This window comes from Chlorocebus sabaeus, chromosome 25, assembly GCF_047675955.1.
Source record: "Chlorocebus sabaeus isolate Y175 chromosome 25, mChlSab1.0.hap1, whole genome shotgun sequence".
NCBI classification, from domain to species: domain Eukaryota; kingdom Metazoa; phylum Chordata; class Mammalia; order Primates; family Cercopithecidae; genus Chlorocebus; species Chlorocebus sabaeus.
The window spans coordinates 84,886,661-84,908,555 of record NC_132928.1 but is presented as its reverse complement, the minus strand read 5'-3'; the positions used below and the strand labels follow the sequence as shown (position 1 = coordinate 84,908,555).

The following is a 21,895-nucleotide window of genomic DNA, read 5'->3' as shown; positions in this document are numbered from 1 at the left end:
GTGTAATACACCAGAGAACCGTACTGAAGAAGCCTTTCTCTTACAGATGTTGTTCTAATGAAAGCTATTGCAGAAGACTTTTCTGAAAATAAGTTTCATAGCCAACTTCCCAGCAGGCAGACAGCAAAACGTGTGTTAGTCATTTGTCTCTTTACAGTGCCATTCTCTTGAATGTTAAAAGGAGCAACAGTACTTTCTATATGCCAGGCATTGTATAATGACTTGGTTGGAGTAGGTATAAAACTTTTCTAAGTAGCCGCTGTTCTGTGTAACTGAGAATGAAATGGTTTATTTGATTCCAGTTACACAGGTAAGTGGCAGAAAGGAGCCTGGAACCTTGGCATTCTCAGACCCCACTGTGCCATGCTACTTTCTTAAACTATGGCCTCCCTTAGCTATGAACTTACATATCCAACTAATGTACTTGGATGCTTGATGGACATCTCAAATTCAGAAGTTATCATTCATCTGGTTGCTCAAGCAGAAATTCCGAGTCTGTACTTTATTCTTGTTTTACTCACCTCCCTGTGTCTAATTCATCAGCAAGCAAATCCAATTAGTTCTACCTCCAAGTTGAATCTCCATTCAACCCACTTTTCTCTATCCAGTCACCAAGCAGGTGTCATCTTCCACCCACTGCTGCTACTCTGTGCTTCTCCTTGTCCATTCTTTGCTTAGCAGCTGGAGTAACATTTAAAAACATGCATAAATCAGATAGTCACTGACTTGATTTAAATCAGATAGTCACCTGTGACTTTACATTGCAGGCAGAGTAAAATCCAAACATGACTAGTAGGTGGAGAAGAGGTTCTGATATTTCCTATTGTTATGTTAATTATGTCTTAATTTCTCAATTGGACTGTGAAGTCTTTAGGGGTAGAATAATGTGTTATATTTTATAACTGCCATAACTTCTAGTTTAAATCATTTAAGCTATAGTAGTTAAAGCATGAGTTTTGGAGTTAAATGGACTTGGGATCTCCCTCTGCCGGTGCTACTTTTTGACTTTGGGAAGGTTAAACTGTATTAAGGTTTAGCTGCGTTATGTCTGCATTGAGGTGTGATAAGGAATAAATGAGATAATGTGTTCAAGCACATACCATGGTGGCTTTTACTGAATGACTACTATTGTTGTTATTATTATTATTATTGTTATTTGAGATGAAGTCTTGCCCTGTCGCGCAGGCTGGAGTGCGGTCGCACAATCTCGGCTTACTGCAAGCTCCGCCTCCCAGGTTCATGCCACTGAATGACTATTATTATTGCAATGATTGTTGCTTGATTATAAGTTTGAGGATCACTGTGTTGTATAAATGCTTAGATTTCAATGGGGAGATAATGTGTCAAGTTTTATATAATGAACATATATTTGTATGTAAATGAGCTAACCGTTATTGCATTTTTTGTGTATATACAATACTAAATTAAGCAATTTTTTTTTCTTCTAGGGAAAAATGGACTTGCTTGCTTGGCTTGTGGTCCACAACTTGAGGTAGTAAACTCTATAACAGGAGAGCGATTGTCTGCTTACAGATTCAGTGGAGTCAATGAACAGCCTCCTGTAGTTTTAGCTGTGAAAGAATTCTCTTGGCAGAAGAGAACTGGATTATTAATAGGATTGGAAGAAACAGAAGGGAGTGTTCTCTGTCTTTATGACCTTGGAATATCAAAAGTAGTTAAAGCAGTTGTTCTTCCTGGAAGGGTAGGTACTGTTTAAGATACCTAGACATTCTCTTTCAAAACTGAACCCTTGCTGGTTATACAGGTGTGTTACTTTGTGAAATTTCATTGACCCGCAACATTTACAATTTGTGTACTTTTATGTAAATGTGTTACCTTAGGTAAAGTGTTTAGAATAAAAATGAGGTTAAAGATGATGTTATTCAAGGAACTTAACACTTAAAATGTAACTTTCTTATTGGTTAAAACATTCCAGAGTAAAAATAGCAGTGATGTCTAATGTTCTGATACTCTTTTTTTGTGAAAAGTATCATCTAAATCTTGTTCTTATCTCCAGTTGTGTTCTATGAGGACACTCAAAGGTTTTAAACATGTATTCATTACTATGCAATTTTTAAAATGTTTTTACCTTTTAAATTTGAGACTATAGTCTTGGATTGGAGCATTATGGAAAATATATGTTAGATTCCCAGAATGAATAAATTGAACTTGGTCTGTGCTTTTAGGGAGCTTATAGTCTAGTGGGAGAAGACAAATGAATAAGACTAGCATAAATATAGTGAATGCTTTGATAAACTTAAGCACTCGGAACGCAGAGAATGGATAATTTCTAGTCAAAAGAGTTGGACATTTTAGATAAAAAGGCTGGCATGGAAAAATAATAGTACATGGAGCGTTTGGGAAACTAGACTTGATTTAGAATGGCTGAGGGAGGGGTAACGGGGAGGAAGAATGGGGGCCAGAAACGGTGAGGATTTACATCGTGAATGGCCTTGTTTGTAATTAGGAGCTTCTTTGAAATCAACGGTGAAGTAAATTTTTTTTTTTTTTTTTTGAGACAGAGTCTTGCTCTGTGACCAGGCTGGAGTGCAGTAGCACGATCTCGGCTCACTGCAACCACCATGTCGCGGATTCAAGCCGTTCTCCTGCCTCAGCCTCCTGAGTAGATGGGACTACAGGCGTAGCTGGGACTACAGGCGTGCGCCACCACGCCCAGCTAATTTTTGTATTTTTAGTAGAGACAGGGTTTCACTGTGTTGGCCAGGCTGGTCTCAGTCTCCTGACCTCATGATCCCCCTGCCTTAGGCTCCCAAAGTGCTGGCATTACAGGCGTGAGTCACCACGCCCGGCCAGTGGTGAAGGAATTTTAAGTAGAACCCTCATGTAAAAGACTTGCTTGGATCGGGTCAGAGAGGATATTGTGAGAATAGAAACAAGGAGACTGTTGCCATTCAGGTAAATAATGATGAGCTGAACCAAGGAAATGACAATAGAGATGGAGAAGATGGGGCAGATTCAGAACACATACGGAAGGAAACATGGACCCTCATTGATCATTTGGATGAGGAATTGAGAAGAAACAATGTTCCTGAACTGGTTGCTCAGTTGAATGGATGGTTGTTGTATGGAAGAGAGAATATAGAATAAGGAAAAGATGGGGGAGTAGCGATAGATACTTTCAAAAGTTCAACCTACTAGCTATTTTTTGAGTAGGGTGCAGTATACACTCCTAAATATGGTTTTTTGTTTTTTTTTTTTTGAGACGGAGTCTCGCTCTGTCGCCCAGGCTGGAGTGCAGTGACCAGATCTCAGCTCACTGCAAGCTCCGCCTCCCGGGTTTACGCCGTTCTCCTGCCTCAGCCTCCCGAGTAGCTGGGACTACAGGCGCCCGCCACCACGCCCGGCTAGTTTTTTGTATTTTTTGTATTTTTTAGTAGAGACGGGGTTTCACCGTGGTAGCCAGGATGGTCTCGATTTCCTGACCTTGTGATCCGCCCGTCTCGGCCTCCCAAAGTGCTGGAATTACAGGCGTGAGCCACAGCACCCGGCAATATGTTTATTTTTAACTGTCTTCTAAAATTAAGGTAATATTATTAATCACTTCATATAGTATTTGTATGAGGAATGCAAACTTAGATTTTCTACTCCTCACTGAGGAATTGAATATGCTTTGGTATTTATAGACATTATTATAGTCATTAGAAAAGAAAAAATGATGAAGTTATAGCTTTCAGAATTAGAAACACTAAGTAATGTTTTGTATACTAATACAGAGAAAGAGCCAGGCTTTTGTCTGTAGTAAGTTACAGCCTGAAGAAAACTTTTAATCTTATTAACACATAAATCATTGATATCAGATATTTTCTTTTCTTACCAGAACATTCGTCAGTACAGGTTGAGAATCCCCTATCCGAAACGCCTGAGACAAGAAATGTTTTAGATTTCGGGTTTTTGGATTTGGATGTTCAACCTGTATTAGCGTAGAAATCACCAAACATTTTATATATCATACCTAATTAATGTTTATGAATTAATAGGAAATTGAAGGAAAGCTAGGTATAAAATATGGATGACTAGTTACAGACATTTAAAATTTGACTCACGAGATGAAGGGGAAAAATATGACTCCATAAAATAGCTAAAGTATAGCTTTCTTTAAATAATAGCAATTCTTGTTAAGTGTCAGTGAGCCAGTGACTGCTAGAACTTTATATGAAGTCCAGTGGAAAGAAGGCTAGACCTCTTCAGTCTTTAAGGTATGAAGAGGACTTAAAATACCTTTTTTTGTTTGTTTTATAAAGAGTAAGCAGTAAATTTTTCAAGAGTGGTTAGTTTTTACTCTTAGAAGAGTCCATAGAATCCTAGAGTAGCTGTTTAAGAGCTTTAAAGTGAGAACAATTTAGGTTTGAGTTTTATGTGTAATTATTTTATGGCTTGAATAACTAACTTTCTAAGCCTCAGGTTATTTCATCTTTAAAGAGAAATAATCACACATAGTCTACTATCAAAGCGTTGTCATGAACATTAAATGAGCCAGTTCACACAATGCCTGGCATATAGTAAGCTCTCCGTAAACATCAATGTTAGTCCAACTGCGTGATTTTTTCTGTATTGAGTGATGGTGTAATTCCTAGTGTATCTGAAGATTTCATTATTCAGATCACAAGTATCAAATGCAGATTTACTCTATTTGATAATCTTAAATCTATTATAATTGATAACCTGCTTTAACTTAAATTTATTGTGCTGTTAATTGTATTTTCTTACTTTGCAGAAGAAAAGCAAATCACGTGTTATGTTTTCTAGGTGACAGCTATTGAACCTATAATTAATCATGGAGGAGCCAGTGCAAGCACTCAGCATCTACATCCAAGTCTGCGATGGCTTTTTGGAGTGGCAGCTGTGGTCACTGATGTTGGACAGATCCTTCTTATTGACCTATGTTTGGATGACTTGTCATGCAATCAAAATGAAGTTGAAGCATCAGGTAATCAGTTCTTTACTTGAAACCAAAAATGGAGCACCTGGATATTCTGTTGCAATGTTTTTTTAAATAGCCAAAATTTTTTATAGCAACTGGAGTAAAATATATCTTCCTGTCTATTAAAAAAAAAGGTATTTTAAAATCTTTTTTATTAGCTGGACCTGAGCACAGTGGATACTTCTTACATAAGATACTGTTTTGTTGATCAAGTGTTCATATGTTCTCAAGCAGGCCTTGAGAAAGGTAGTGATAATTGATTTTGTTTCCATGTACATACCTGAATAAGCTCTATTCTTAAGTAAATGCCGGAATAAGGGCTAAATGTAAGAAATCTTGAGCCTTATCAGCCAATATGAAATTATCCAGCAATGTACGATCTAACATAGTGTTTTATTTGGGCATATTGTTTGTGTTTCTGTGGTAACACCAAGATAGAAATAAAGTAATAGGAAATAACAGTAATTAAAAGTCTTTCTCACAAAATGACATCCTAAAATAGAAGTTAATTCTATTCAGAGTCAAAGAAAATGAAACAGTTTTTTTCCTTTAAATGCTTGTATTTATAAAATTAATTTGTTTAAGTGCTTTCAGTTTTTGAAAATTATGAGACTCTGGTCTATGAAGAAAGGAAGAGCTAACGTTAAAATGTGTTTTTTTACTCTTAGTTTTTAGAAAAGGACTGTTTGACCCTAAAACATTTTGACTTTGGCTTTGTGAGGACATTCTTGATTTTTTTTTTTCTTTTTTTTTTTTTTGAGACGCAGTCTCACTCTGTTGCCAGGCTGGAGTGCAGTGGCGTAATCCTGGCTCACTGCAACCTCCGCCTCCCGGATTCAACCAATTCTCCTGCCTTAGCCTCCTGAGTAGCTAAGATTACAGGCAGGCTCCACCACGCCCGGCTAATTTTTGTATTTTTTTTTTTTTTAGTAGAGGTGGGGTTTCACCATATTGTCCAGGATGATCTTCGATCTCTTGAGCTTATGATCCACCTGCCTTGGCCTCCCGAAGTGCTGGGATTGCAGGAGTGAGCCACCATGCCCAGCACATTCTTGATTTTTAAAGCAAGCCTAGAATGTCAGTGTAGCTGTTCTCATTTATGGAGCAGCTCAGAAATAGATACAAACTATCAGCATTTTATCTAATTTGTAATGAACATAATAAAAATTGTCAGTGTATAAAAAAACTGATTAAGACTGCAAGTGGTGTGGAACTGGGATGGAGGTTGCAGTAAATTGAGATCACGAGATCACAGAGGTTGCAGTAAACCGAGATCGCACCACTGCACTCCAACCTGGGCGACAGAGCGAGACTCCATCTCAAAAAAAACAAAAGCAAAAAAACTGCAAGTGGTGAAAACTGTACTTAAGAAATGGAAGAGCCAAAATCATTGAACAAAACGTAAATATGCAAAATCAGACCTGAAAAAATTTGATTTGGCAGAAATAATGGTTATACACGCACTTTAAAAAAATCTTCATAGAAGAGCCGGGCACAGTGGCTCATGCCTGGAATCCAGCACTTTGGGAGGCTGAGGCAGGCAGATCACTTGAGGTCGGGAGTTCGAGACCAGCCTGACCAACATGGAGAAACCCCGTCTCTACTAAAAAATATAACATTAGCTGGGTGAGGTGGCGCATGCCTCGAATGCATGAGGCTGAGGCAGGAGAATCACTTGAACCTGGGAGGCGGAGGTTGCGGTGAACCGAGATCATGCCATTGCACTGCATCCTGGGCAACAAGAGTGAAACTCTGTATCCAAAAAAAAAAAAAAACTTCACAGATAGAAGCTATACCTTAAAATTTGGTGTACGTGGCCAGGCGCAGTGGCTCACGCCTGTAATCCTAGCACTTTGGAGGCCGAAACGGGTGGATCACGAGGTCAGGCGATCGAGACCATCCTGGCTAACCCGGTGAAACCCCGTCTCTACTAAAATACAAAAAAAATTAGCTGGGCATGGTGGCAGGCACCTGTAGTCCCAGCTACTCAGGAGGCTGAGGCAGGAGAATGGCGTGAACCGGGGAGGCGGAGCTTGCAGTGAGCCGAGATGGCGCCACTCCAGCCTGGGCCACAGAGCAAGACTCCGTCTCAAAAAAACAAAACAAAACAAAAACAAAAATTTAGTGTATATAGAAACCTGATTGATTAATGAAATTTTTATGTAAAGTTTAAATGAAAAGAATTGATTAGCAAAAACAATAACTAAAAATGAATTTACAGATGATCAGAAATGGTATGACTGCTCTTCATAGAAGATTGATCAAAGAAGTAGGCTTGATGGGCTTTTGTTTCAGAGTGTATTTTGTGGTTATAGGTATAAGGCTAGTTACAATGCTTATATTCATAATGAAAACTCTCTTCAAGTCAGTATGGTAGCGTTAAAATATCCTTCATTTCAGAGTTCAGTAATCAGTAGGTGCACAAGGATAATTTTGTAACAAAAGTCTCTGGATTGTGATCAGAACCATTTCTCAATTTTGAAAATTAGGAAGCAGTTGGACTTTATAGCACAAAAAATTAAGCTTTAGGGTTTAATGCAAAATAAATTTTCTTGATTACAAAAGTAATTTATGATTACAGCTGTTCAGGCTTCACTGAAATACACCAAGATAGGAAATGAAGTTCCAAACATAAAGCATAAATACTGTTCTGCACCTTCCCCAAACTTAACCGGTTTCTTATATATCTTTCCACATTGGAACACATAGGGCCTACCCATTTCTTTTGAGTAAATTTGTAGTATCCCATTGTGTGAACTGTTTATTGTGGCAAAATCTAATCACTTCTTTGAAAAAGACGTCAGAAGGGGAAGTGATTTGGGGGTGGGGGCCCTGTTCTAGGACAGTATGATACAATTTTTCCTCTGTTATAACAATGAGAGAATCTACTCTTGCACAGTGGTTATATTAATATATGAATCTGAGGTTTTTTCTTTTTTTATTGAAGATTTCAGACATTTTCAGATAATTGGAAGAATTCAAGAGTTCCCATATTCCCATCACCCAAATTCAAGTGAAGTTTCAACATTTACTATACGTGTGTCAGTTTAGTTAATTCCCCTTTCCTCCCTTCCCGCTTTTCTTCTGTGTTAGTTTAAAGCAAATAGGGATATTTTATTCCATCATCATAATGCCAATAATGCTTCTTTGGTATAGTCTGCTATCTAGTCTGTAATCAAATTGATGTGATTATCCAAAGCATCTTTTTACGTTTGGATTGTTTGGATTGGAATTCAAACACGGTCCGCACATTAATTGCATTTGACAGTTAAGTCTCAAGTCTCTTTGAATGTATAGCAGTCCTCTTTCTGTCCTCTCTGTTTTTATTTTTAGTGCCATTGACTTGCTGAAGTTCTCTGATAGAATGTTCCACATTTTGGAATTAACTGTGGTTTCATGTGGTATCATATTTTCCATTTTCTGCAAATGTAAATTAGCTCTGGTTACAGATTAAGATTTAACATTTTGGCAAGGTACTTTGGAAGTGCTGAGTACTTCATATTGTATCACATGGGTAGACACATAGTGTCTGGTAGTTTCAATGTAGTGATCAGTGTATTCACATGGTGACAGCATGATCCATCCTTTTTAAAGTCTCTCATCAACTTGAAACTAGTGGTTCTCAACGAGGGGTGAATTTTGTCCTCCAGGAGATGTTTGGCAATGTTAGAAGACATTTTTGATTGTTGCTGCTGGTGTTACTTGCTACTAGTAGTTAGAAACGAATGATGTGGTTTAGTGTCCTACAGTGTACAGGATAGCCCTCTGCAGGGTAGTCCCCTCTTATCTGTGAGGGATATGTTCCAAGACCCCCAGTGGATGCCAGAAACCACAGCTAGTATTGAACGCTGCACACATGATTTTTTCCTTATTAAGTCAAGAACTTTGACGTTTTCATTTAAAGGAAGCACTTTACAGCCTCTCTTTGGCACATCTGAATTGGCAGTATGACTACTCTTGTGCTTTGAGGCCGTTGTTAAGTCAAATAAGCACTACAATACTGTGACAGTTGATCTGATAACCAAGATGGCTACTAAGGGTGGCGTATACAGTGTGGATACACCAGACAAAGGGATGATTTATGTCCCTTTGATGGTAGCACATTTCTTCATACCACTCAGAGAAGCATGCAATTTAAAACTTAGGAATTTGTTGTTGTTTTCTTTTTTAGAGGCTGGAGTGGTGCAATCTCGGCTCACTGCAGCCTCCGCCTCCTGGGTTCAAGTGATTCTTCTGCCTCAGCCTCCCAAGTAGCTTGGACTATGGGTGCATGCCACCACGCCCGGCTAATTTTTTTTTTTAAGTAGAGACGAGGTTTCATCATATTGGTCAGGCTGGTCTTGAACTCCTGACTTTGTGATCCACCCACCTCAGCCTCCCAAAGTGCTGGGATTACAGGCATGAGTCACCTCGCCAAGCTGAATTTTGTGTGTGTGTGTGTGTGTGTGTATGTGTGTGTGTGTATACATATATGGAATTATCTGTTTAATATTTTTGTACTTTGGTTTACTACAGGTAACTGAAATTGGACAGCAAAACTGCAAATAATGGGAGGGAATACAGTAATGCCAAAATTGTAAAACCTACTTTGAACTAATTTGTTTCATTCATTAAGATTCTTTTTCTTTTTTTCTTTTGAGATGGAGTCTTGCTCTGTCATCCAGGCTGGAGTGCAGTGGCGCAATCTTGGCTCACTGCATGCTTTGCCTCCCAGGTTCATGCCATTCTTCTCCTGCCTCAGCCTCCCCAGCAGCTGGGACTACAGGTGCCCACCACCATGCGTGGCACATTTTTTTGTTTTTGTTTTTGTTTTTTTTTTTTTTTAGTAGAGATGGGGTTTCACCGTGTTAGCCAGATTGGTCTTGATTTCCTGACCTCGTGATCCGCCCGCCTCGGCCTCCTAAAGTGCTGGGATTACAGGCGTGAGCCACCGCACCCGGCCTAAGATTCTTGGATATGTCATTTATTTCATTAAAGGCTGCAAAATGATGATTTTTACGTTCTGTCAATGTAAAGCATAATTTTCTCATTAATTAGGGGTTTTTGGTCACTCTGAAACACAATGTGTACAGAACAGGCAGGATAAATAGTATTTCTTAAGTGCTAATTTTCAGAGTAAGCAGGTGATACCCAGTTACTTCCAGTTGTTCAATATAAGGTCTTTTGTAGATGGGGAGGGTAGGCTTCCCTCTTGCCCCACCCTTCTTTTTTTTTTTTTTTTAATCCCTGTGAATTTTTCAGGTTTGGCATGTTTACTATATTTCATTAATTTTATTGTTTTTGATGCCCAAAGTGTCCTTTCGTTGTTAATGAGAGCCCCTTCATGTTGTCTGATACATTTCCTTTCACCTGTGATAGCTTCCTGGATTACTGGCATAAGATGTACCAGGCTCATTAAGTATTTTCTTCCCCCTGACCTGGAATCAGCCATTGCTCCAAGGAAGGTATTTAGATAGTAGTTCTAAATTTCAATACAGAAATAATCAGTTTTATTTATGATGGTTAACCCTAAAAAAAATTCTACCATAGATAATATTTGAGATGTACTGAGAGAATTTTTTAATATTATATAATTGAATGTAATTTTTAAATTATGGCATTTAAATAGATAAGGATGGCGATTTTCTAGTTTAACATACTTTTTTGTTATCGCTAATCTTTTAATTTCAATTAACTTCATTTGCAGCTTGAATAATGGATGACACATTTGCTTTTCTAGTTTTTTAACTTCATTTGTCTAATTTGTGGTTTTAGATCTTGAAGTTCTAACTGGTATCCCAGCTGAAGTACCACACATTAGAGAAAGTGTGATGAGAGAAGGGCGCCATCTGTGTTTCCAGTTAGTAAGTCCAACAGGAACAGCCGTTTCAACTCTTAGTTACATAAACAGGACAAATCAGCTTGCTGTAGGTTTTTCCGATGGCTATCTAGCACTTTGGAACATGAAAAGCATGAAAAGAGAGTAAGTATAACTTTTTTCCCTTTGGTTATAGGTAGTTTCTTTTTGCATATAGCTTGTACTTAGTTGCTAATATTTAAAAATTAGCATAGTGAGAAAAGGACGGGTAGATTAATGGTTGAATGAATGATTATGACTAATTTTTCGTGGCATTAAATCAATGTAATACCATAAAGGGGTGACTTAGCACATGAATTTAGCTTGATTTTTTTTCAGTGTTTATTTAAAAGGCATTACAGTCATTGTGTTTAACATGCTAGTAAAGCATGACTTTGTAATTTGACGGTGTTTTGGTCAACAACAGACCTTATATAAGAAAGGGGTCTCATAAAATTTTACTGTATTTTGATTGTACCTTTTTAATGTTTAGATACATAAATGCTTACCATTGTGTTACAGTTGCCTGCAGTATTCCATACAGTAACATGCTGTACAGGTTAGTAGACTAAGGGCAAGAGGCTATACCATATATCCTCAGTGGATAGTAGGCTATACCATCTAGGTTTGTGTTACTGCACTGTATGATGTTCGCACAATGACTGAATCCCTGATGAGCATTTCTCAGAACAGATCCCCTTTACAGAACGAAAACATGACTGTGTTATAGTATGAGTTCTTTCAGAAGTACCTTCCCAATCATCATCTATGTAAAGTAACAGCTTAATAAAGAATTCTCAGTTGAGAGGGGAAAAAAAGGATTTTTAAAAATCAAAGTTACAAAATACTTGTGTTTTAAATTTTTTATGCTGTCAAAAAGTCCCAAAAATATGATTATATTGATACTTTGTAGCTAAGTTAATTTGTGTTAAGAGTTAAGTAGATGCCTATTTGGCCCTTAAGTTGTCGATTGATTTGTTTCTCTGTTTTTCCCAAGGCATATTGATATATTTTATTGAGTAATTTATCTTATGGGAAGTGTGTCTTAACTCTCTTTGCTAGGCCGGGCGCGGTGGCTCAAGCCTGTAATCCCAGCACTTTGGGAGGCCGAGACGGGTGGATCACGAGGTCAGGAGATCGAGACCATCCTGGCTAACACGGTGAAACCCCGTCTCTACTAAAAAATACAAAAAAAAAAAACGTAGCCGGGCGAGGTGGCGGGCGCCTGTAGTCCCAGCTACTCGGGAGGCTGAGGCAGGAGAATGGCGTGAACCCGGGAGGCGGAGCTTGCAGTGAGCCGAGATCCGGTCACTGCACTCCAGCCCGGGCGACAGAGCAAGACTCCGTCTCAAAAAAAAAAAAAAAAAAAACAAAAACAAACAAACAAAAAAAACTCCCTTTGCTGTTATCCTTTTATCAGCTCTTTTTTTTCCCCTTTTTTTTCTATTTTTTTCTTGAGGCGGGGTCTCACTCTGTGGCCCAGGTTGGAGTGCAGTGGCACGATCTTGGCTCACTGCAACCTCCACTTCCCAGGTTCAAGCAATTCTCTTGCCTCAGCCACCCGAGTAGCTGGGACTACAGGTGTGTACCAGTGCACCCAGCTAGTTTTTGTGTGGGTATATATATATATATATATATATTTATTTTTATTTTTATTTTTTTTAAGAGATGGGTTTTCACCATGTTGGTCAGGCTGGTCTCGAACTCCTGACCTTGTGATCCACCTGCCTCAGTCTCCCAAAGTGCTAGGATTACAGGTGTGAGCCACCGCACCCAGCCCCTGGTTTGTCAGCTCGTCTTTGAATTTGCTTCTCAAGAAATAAATGCAGTACCTCGCTTCTATAGTAGTGCCTTCTCTAACACTATCATCTCTTGGTCAATTTTTGCTTTTTTGGCAATTTATGGGAACTCTTCAGTTTCTAACTCATCTTCTGTTGTAGTAGTGGGGAAACTGACGCTAAATCCAAACAGCTGAAAAGTCTTGTGGCAGTATCTTGTCTCTTTGTAGGGCACCTTTTGTAGCTAAGCGGTATGTAGGAATGTACAATGAATATGACTCTTGGGACCAGTTTACACAGACATGAATGCGTATGCTTGAGTAATTCTAACTCTCGTCAGTTCTACCTCTCAGGCATTGAATACGACTCTTAGGACCAGTTTACACACACATAAATGCATCCGCTTGAGTAATTCTAACTCTTCCCAGTTCTGTCTGGGGCGGGGGATGGGTGCCATGACCGTAGTCTTGATGTCTTGTGCCCTGTGTATTTTTGCAGATAAGATGACTTGGCCATGACCTACAGATCACTTATTCTGGGGGAATGTATGAACAGTGGTTGCCTAACCCAAATTCTTATATGATGTACCTTTTTCCTTTCTATAAAATAACTTAAAAATATGAAATATACTAATTTGTCTGTTTCAGATATTACATACAGTTGGAAAGTGGACGAGTTCCTGTGTATGCTGTCACTTTTCAAGAACCTGAGAATGATCCTCGGAATTGCTGTTATTTGTGGGCTGTTCAGTCTACACAAGACAGGTAGGTCTCATACAAACAGTTTTTTTGTTTGTTTTTTGTTTTTTGAGACGGCGTCTTGTTCTGTTGCCCAAGCTGGAGTGTAGTGGCGCAATCTCGGCTCACTGCAACCTCTGCCTCATGGATTCATGCCATTCTCCTGCCTCAGCCTCGTGAGTAGCTGGGACTACAGGTGCCCACCACCACGACTGGCTAATTTTTGTATTTTTAGTAGAAACGGGGTTTCACCGTGTTGGTCAGGCTGATCTTGAGCTCCCGACCTTGTGATCTGCCTGCCTCAGCTTCCCAGAGTGCTGGGATTACAGGCGTGAGCCCCCATCCCTGGCCCGATACATACCGTCTTTAAAAATTAGTCAAAAATAGAACAGGTAGTCTATATAGTTATGTAGTCTTTTTTAGTGAAGGCTACATAATTCTTTCAGTGAATTAGTGAGTAGTAGTTGAAATTATTTTAAAACTTAAATGGTTGTTTCTACATGCTTGAATAATTCTGAGATAACAGAAGAAATTGTGCCAACGTATTTGAATATTTTTCACAGATTAAGAGAGCCTTGGAACCTTCCAAGTACCCTGCTGTCTTGTTCTTAGTCTCAGTACCCTGCTTTCTTACTCTTCAAATGTACTTGGAGATTGAGAACAAGAGAGCTGGGTACTCAAGCAAAGGACTGAGGAGTGAAATAGTATGGTGTGAAGAGCATTAGGAAGGTGTGGTGTGCCAGAAGCCAAACAAAAGAAATAAGAACTAGTAATAGGAATTATTAAGAGGGATCAACTAGTAGTAAGATTCAAATTCAGATGATGTGACTCTGGAATCTGTGCTCTTAACACTTACCGCATGCTTCGTGCTTGAGTTCTTCACTACAGGGCTGATTTAGTATCTTCACTTTGTGTCTTGATTGTATAGGCCTTGTCTTCATGGTCCAGGGCAACATCCACATTAAAAAAAATTTTTTTCCCCACCCTTCCCCCAGCAGCCCTTTCTCCTTCCCACACCCCCCACTGTCCTTTGAACCTCTACATTTTAAGTAAAAATAGCAAGATGGAGGAAGAGACCAGGATGAAGCCACAAAGGATATTTTGTTCATTAAGGAAGGTTCTCTGAAGTTACTATGGAGTAATTCTGTTTACATCGTGGCCGCAACTCTACCACAGGGTACTGCATCTAGCTGCAAAGGAAGCTGGGAAATGTACACCTTTAGGCAACCATGTGTTTAAGTAGAGTATACCCATTGAGGAAGGAATATTTGAGAAATAATATTGAGTAATCAGTCTTTGCCACATACGATATCTCCTGCAGTATGCAGTCAGCATCAGTTTAGTTGATTAGAATCAGTAAATATCAGTTATTGTTTCAAAGGACTACATTTTATGAAAATGACCAAATAAAACTAAATTCTTCCCAGTGATCTTAGTTTTGTCACATGCAGTCAACATTGCAAGCAAACTAAACTTACTTGGATAGTAGGAGATGTTTAATGTATTAATGTATTTAGTGCATCTTGGTTAATTTCTGTTTCAGTGAAGGGGATGTTTTGAGTTTGCATCTGCTGCAGCTGGCCTTTGGTAATAGAAAGTGTTTGGCATCAGGACAAATCTTATATGAGGTAAATGGTCATTGGACTATGGGTTTATATTATTTTGTTGTTTTCTATTTTAAATATGCTGTCTTTGTTTTAGGATATTGAAAAGTGATTCTTTTTGGTTTTTTTTTTTTTTTTTTTTTTTGAGATGGAATCTCACTCTGTCGCCCAGGCTGGAGTGCAGTGATGCGATCTTGGCTCACTGCAACCTCCACTGCCCGGATTCACGCAATTCTTTGCTTCAGCCTCCAGAGTAGCTGGGATTACAGGCGCCTGCCACCACGCCTGGCTAATTTTTTTGTATTTTTAGTGGAGACGGGGTTTTACCATCTTGGCCAGGCTGGTCTTGAACTCCTGACCTCGTGATCCACCCGCCTCAACCTCCCAAAGTGCTGGGATTACAGACGTAAGCCACCGTGCCTGGCCGTGAAAAGCGATTCTTATATGCAAATTAATATTGTATGCATAATATAGTAGAAGTAGTGTTAAATTAGAGATCTGTTTTATCTATTTACCAAGGTAGCATTCTTAACTTCTCATATATATAATTTTCCTCTACAATGAGTGTATTGGACTGGATTCAAGCTTGTAGCTTAATTGGTACACAGGAAAAATAATTCCACTTTGTTGCTCTAACATATCAAGCATTAAGCCAAGGGGTGATTTTTATAAGAGAGTATATGCATCTAGACTTTTAGATGGCTACCTATTTTTCAGCTGAATTCCTGAGGAAGTAGGAGGGGTGCTGCTAATAGCTATATTTTGTACACCCTCACATACCTGTCTCTAGAACTGACTTTTCTTAACCTAATGTTTGAGGGCTATAGAAATGGGTTTCAGGGAATCCATAAAGTCCCTGAATTATGTGTTGCATTTTTATGGGGAAGTCTGATAGCCTTTTGTCAAGATTCTTAAAGGTATCAATAAGCTAAAAGTCTAAGAACTCTTCTAGAGCAAGAATTTCTGTGAGAACACAGGTACAGTATTGCTGGTCTGGGATGAATGCATATATGATTTTGATGGTTATTCCACTTTACATATCAACCAGTAGTGCATGAGGGCTTCTGTGTTTAATAACAACTTTGGAAGACTTGGTAATTATTTTTGAGAGACTAAATCTCACTTTTTATTTGTTTTAAGGTATGTAATATTTTAGAACCTTTTCCCATGATTGGTTCTCTTCAGTCTAAATTGTTTGTATTGTGTGAACAATCTTTAAATTTGAAGAATATTTAATTTTAGAGTGACGTTTTGCCTAGAATCAGATTAATATTTGCATGTATTTTATGTTACAGAGGTTAAATTTGGAGAATATTTAATTTTAGAGTGACCTTTTGCCTAGAATCAGATTAATATTTGCATGTATTTTATGTTACAGGGGTTAGAATACTGTGAAGAAAGATACACCCTGGACCTGACAGGTGGCATGTTCCCTTTGAGGGGACAGACGAGTAATACCAAATTGTTGGGATGCCAGAGTATAGAGAAATTTCGATCTCATGGTGACAGGGAGGAAGGCATGAATGAAGGTTAGTTAAAGTACTTGAAAATATGTCATGTGAAGGCTGGATTTAAAATTTATTACAGGTATTGTTTCCCAGATTTCATACTCCTGGCAGTTAAGAAAATTAGAATGGTAATTATGGAATTTATTCAGTTCTATATGAGATACTAGATATATCTTGCTCTCCAGATTGCTATGTATAACTAAAAAATAAAATAGGGTAATGAAGGACCCTTTTATTTTAATCTAGTTCTCAGAACAAACAGGTGATCCCTAGTCTGAACTAGTGTGACTAGTCTTTGAATGAAGTTTACCTGTGTATTTTTTGAGCCATGTATGGTATACATGCCTTGGTTGTCTTGAATGTTTTCTGTTTCCTTAGTATCATCGCTTTTTCCTGGCAATTTTTTTTTTTTTGCTTAACATTTCAGAGCCCTGTTTCTCCATCTGTAAGTGGGGTCGTACAGTTAGACCTTTTGCAATGGGTAGTTGTGAGGATTAAATCACACAGTGAATTTACCCAACCCAGAAATGCCCTTTTGGCTAGGGCCTGTATCTGTATTTCTTTTTTTTTTTTTTTTTTTTTTTTTTGAGACGGAGTCTCGCTCTGCCACCCAGGCTGGAGTGCAGTGGCCGGACCTCAGCTCACTGCAAGCTCCACCTCCCGGGTTTACGCCATTCTCCTGCCTCAGCCTCCCGAGTAGCTGGGACTACAGGCGCCCGCCACCTCGCCCGGCTAGGTTTTTGTATTTTTTAGTAGAGACGGGGTTTCACTGTGTTAGCCAGGATGGTCTTGATCTCCTGACCTCGTGATCCGCCCATCTCGGCCTCCCAAAGTGCTGGGATTACAGGCTTGAGCCACCGCGCCCGGCCCCTGTATCTGTATTTCTGATCCAGTTTTCAGATCCAGTTAAATATGTGGAAAACAGAACTTGTCATGAGCTCACTTCTTTTTAAAACATTTATTTATTTATTTATTTATTTATTTATTTATTTAGAGACAAGGTGTCACTCTGATGCCCATGCTGGTCCAGGCCAGAGTGTGGTGTCACGATCTTGGCTCGTTGCAGCCTTGACCTTCTGGGCTCAAGCAGTTCTCTCACCTTGGTCTCCCAAGTAACTGGGACTACAGGCACACACCACAACGCTTGGCTAATTTTTGTATTTTTTATAGTGGCAGGGTGTTTTGTTGTTTTGTTTTGTTTTGTTTTGTTTGAGACGGAGTCACCCAGGCTGTCACCCAGGCTGGAGTGCAGTGGTGTGATCTCAGCTCACTGCAAGCTCCGCCTCCCGGGTTCATGCCATTCTCCTGCCTCAACCTTCTGAGTAGCTGGGGCTACAAGCACTGGCCACCACGCCTGGCTAATTTTTTGTATATTTAGTAGAGACGGGGTTTCACCATGTTAGCCAGGATGGTCTGCATCTCCTGACCTCATGATCCACCTGCCTCGGCCTCCCAAAGTGCTGGGATTACAGGCGTGAGCCACCACACCCGGCATGGTTTTTTTTGTTTTTTTTTAGAGACAGGGTCTCACTGTCGCCCAGGCTGGAGAGCAGTCGCACAATCTCAGCTCACTGCAACCTCTGCTTCCCACGTTCAAGTGATCCTCCCACCTCAGCCTCCTGAGTAACTGGCACTACAGGTGCATGCCACAATGCCCAGCTAATATTTGTATTTTTTTTGTAGAGATGAGGTTTTGCTGTGTTGCTTGGACTGGTCTCAAATTTCTGGGCTCAATTGATCTGCCCACCTTGGCCTTCCAAGGTGCTGGGATTACAAGCGTGAACCACTGCACCTGGCCATGATATCTCTTACTCCTCATTTTTTCTGTTTCCTTATAGTAGTGTTTCAGGTTTTTACTTTCTTCTTCTCCTGTTGATGTCCCTTACTCTATTTCTGTCTTTCCATTCCACAGGCACCATCCAAGCACTTTTCTTTTTCCCCCTTTTTACCATGTAACTAGATAAGTTCCTCTCAACTAATAAGGTTCATCATAATAAAGCCTTAATGCCCAAAGGCATCCATTTTGGGTAGTGAATTAACTTCTCTACTGCTAGCTCTGTATCATCCTTGGGAAAGAGACTGTTCATTCAAATCATTTGCTACTTTGTGCCTCTAATACCTCAACGTTGCTCAAGTATTAACTGAAAACAAGCAAGGATATAACTTCCAATAAGTGAGTACTTTTTAATAAGGCCTTAAAATTGAGAAACAGTCAAAATGCAAGTGAATGAATCTGGTCTTACATACAAATGATATAAATGCGTTTTAATGAATCAAGGGGAATATGAGTTAAACCTCTTAATATGAGTTAAACCTCTTCGGAAGATCTTGCTATAAGAAGATCTTGCTATAATTCTGTTGAGGTAATTTTATTTTGAGATTCTTTATTCTGTTTTTAAAAATTATCTTTTTTTTTTTCAGCTCTATCTCCTGACACTAGTGTTTCAGTCTTTACCTGGCAGGTGAATATATATGGACAGGGAAAGCCTTCTATATATTTGGGACTTTTCGATATAAATCGTTGGTATCATGCACAAATGCCAGATTCGTTAAGGTATGATTCTTTCTCTTTTTTCTTTCTCTCTCCTTTGTCTTTGTGTTTGTATATGTAGCTGATTAATGACTTAGTAATGTTTTAAATTTTCTTTTAGGTCAGGAGAATACCTACATAATTGCTCTTATTTTGCACTGTGGTCTTTGGAATCTGTTGTAAGTAGAACTTCTCCACATGGCATCTTGGATATATTAGTACATGAGAGAAGTTTAAATAGAGGAGTCCCTCCTTCATATCCACCTCCTGAGCAGTTTTTTAACCCAAGCACTTATAATTTTGGTATGTATTTCCTTAACATTATCTCTTAAGAAAAGTAATGCACAAAAGTATGTAAATGTCTTTGTTGTGTGGTTTATTCATTTGGTGTTATCCGTTTATATCTCATGGTTAGTTAACATATGGATAACTTAGGAAATTAATATATGCACACGAGAAATTTAGTATTTTTGTTTTATAAAGGAATTATGACTTATTTTGAACCTGCTAGGAAAGATATTAACTATATCACATCTGCATTTTATAGTAGTTTCTATTTTTTTGCTGTGTTTCTCAGCTGTGCTCAGAGTTTTTTGAGTTTTGTTTTTTGCTTTTTTCTTGTTGTTTTGCTGTGTAATAGGTTTGTTATCTATTCTTAGGGTGAAAATACCTAGAAAAGTTTATTTAAAGATTTATTATATGTAATAATTTGATGCCTTGCAGTCTGTTATTTGGATAAATTTTGTTTTATTAATGCTATTTTAAATATATGTAAGTGGATAATTTTTTAAATCTTTTTTATAGATGCCACTTGTTTATTAAACTCAGGAGTTGTTCATTTAACTTGTACTGGCTTTCAGAAGGAGGTAGGTAACAATTAGTGATTTCTTAATTGAACCGAATCAGATCTTGGAATATAGTTGATTTATGGATTTAAGTTTGATTTAGTGTTAGTGATATTGACAGTTGTTTTGGCTTAAATGGTGGCTTCTGCTAGGTTTATGAGATTAGCAACTAGTAGTATCAGTTACTAATGACAACCTGCCAGAAGACGTATTGAATATTTTTAGCAACTAATTTATGTAGATGCTAGTTACTTGAACCTCAAGCTTTCTGTCTCCTCAGAAAGCTTATGAGGAAATGAAGTAATGCAAAGAAGGTACCTAGCACAGTGGTATAGTGCCTGGCACAGGGGAAAAAAAAGAATTTTGAAAAACACTTTTCTCTTTTTGAGATGGAGTTTCGCTCTTGTTGCACAGGCTGGAGTGCAGTGGCGCCAACTTGGCTCATTGCAACCTCTGCCACCCAGGTTCAAGCGATTCTCCTGCGTCCGCCACCTGAGTAGCTGGGATTACAGGTGCCCGCCAGCACGCTTGGCTAATATTTTGTATTTTTAGTGGAGATGGGATTTCACCATGTTGGCCAGGCTGGTCTGAAACTCCTGACTTCAGGTGATCCGCCTGCCTTGGCCTCCCAGAGTGTTGGGATTTATAAGCGTGAGCCACTGTGCCTGGCCTGAAAAATACTTTTCTAGGGAAGCATGATGTGGCAGACCTTTTCTTTGATAATCGACCAGATGTGGATGAATGCTATATTTATACTTCACATCGAATCTCTTTCACATTAGATAAAGAGGAATAGACTGCCAGAGTTTTTCTCTCTGTGTGTGTGTGTGTGTGTTTTGTCAAGATGTCACCAAACCTGTCAGCTTTAGAGAAGACAGCAGGGTTATACAGTTCATAAAAATATATAAGCTACCTTTTGCTTATATATATTTTGTATTATCCACAACTGGCAAGCATTGGTTAAGCTTAAGAACCTATAAACTGTTTCTTGCAAGGAAATACAGTCTTTCATAATTTCCATTTGCTATCTTTAAATTTTACTTAAATTTTAAGTGTAATTTATTAATCTTAAATTTGATGATTCAAATTGAGTATTGATTGATGCCTTACTAATTTATCTGTTACAGACTTTGACTTTTTTAAAGAAATCAGGGCCATCACTCAATGAAGTCATTCCTGATGGTTATAATCGATGTCTTGTAGCTGGCCTTCTTTCCCCAAGATTTGTTGATATTCAACCTTCCAGTTTAAGCCAAGTGAGATGATTTTTGACTCTTACTGTTTCTTTTGGTTGGATCACGTTATTAGCTTTCTATTATAATAAAAATGTATTAGGTAATTTCTGCAAAAATAGGTGAAGTAGTGTAATGCTGACTGTGGGTGATCAGCAGTTGTGGTCTTAGGTTTGGCTTAAAATTCCTACTCCTAATACCCAGTAGGCCATAACTTGGCAGCAGGTTGACTTAGCTGTATGGAAGGATATAGGACAGGAAGCACCTCATGGCTGCATCAGGCCAAATGCAGTGGCATGGTTCACTGTAGCCTCAACCGCTTGTGCCTAATGGTTCACTGTAGCCTCAACCGCTTGTGCCTAATTAATGGTTCACTGTAGCCTCAACCGCTTGTGCCTAATTAATGGTTCACTGTAGCCTCAACCGCTTGTGCCGAATGGTTCACTGTAGCCTCAACCGCTTGTGCCTAATTAATGGTTCACTGTAGCCTCAACCCCTTGTGCCTAAGCGATCTTCCCACCCCAGCCTCCCCAAGTAGCTAGGACTACAGACAGGCACCAGTATGCTTAGCCTTTTTTTTTTTTTTTTTTTTTTTTTGGTAGAGACAGGGTCTGGCTATGTTGCCTAGCTGGTCTTGAACACCTGGCTTCAAGTTATCCTCCCACCTTGGCATCCCAAAGTGCTGAAATTACAGGCATGAACCACCTTGCCCAGCCTGTAATAATGTATTTTTACTGTACCGTTTGTATGTTTAAATACTCATATACTTCACATTGTGTAACAGATGCTTACAGTATTCAGCACAGTAACATGCTGTACAGGTTTGTAGCTTAGGAGCAATATATATAGCCTTGATACGTGGTAGACTACACCATCTAACTTT

General features: G+C 38.9%; 1 protein-coding gene across 3 annotated transcripts in view; it reads left to right on the top strand.

Annotated features, from left to right (window-relative positions):
- The window catches only part of AHCTF1 (AT-hook containing transcription factor 1), a 97,232-nt gene that overhangs the window by 15,994 nt on the left and 59,343 nt on the right, over positions 1 to 21,895 (top strand). For all 3 annotated transcript variants that reach the window (XM_037986109.2, XM_073011918.1, XM_037986111.2), the window contains exons 3-12: positions 1,449 to 1,702; positions 4,768 to 4,948; positions 10,697 to 10,904; positions 13,204 to 13,320; positions 14,837 to 14,921; positions 16,276 to 16,426; positions 18,827 to 18,959; positions 19,057 to 19,238; positions 19,740 to 19,801; positions 20,908 to 21,036. In XM_037986109.2, coding sequence (XP_037842037.2) covers positions 1,449 to 1,702; positions 4,768 to 4,948; positions 10,697 to 10,904; positions 13,204 to 13,320; positions 14,837 to 14,921; positions 16,276 to 16,426; positions 18,827 to 18,959; positions 19,057 to 19,238; positions 19,740 to 19,801; positions 20,908 to 21,036 — 1,502 coding nt within the window. The remainder of the gene's footprint in view (positions 1 to 1,448; positions 1,703 to 4,767; positions 4,949 to 10,696; positions 10,905 to 13,203; positions 13,321 to 14,836; positions 14,922 to 16,275; positions 16,427 to 18,826; positions 18,960 to 19,056; positions 19,239 to 19,739; positions 19,802 to 20,907; positions 21,037 to 21,895) is intronic.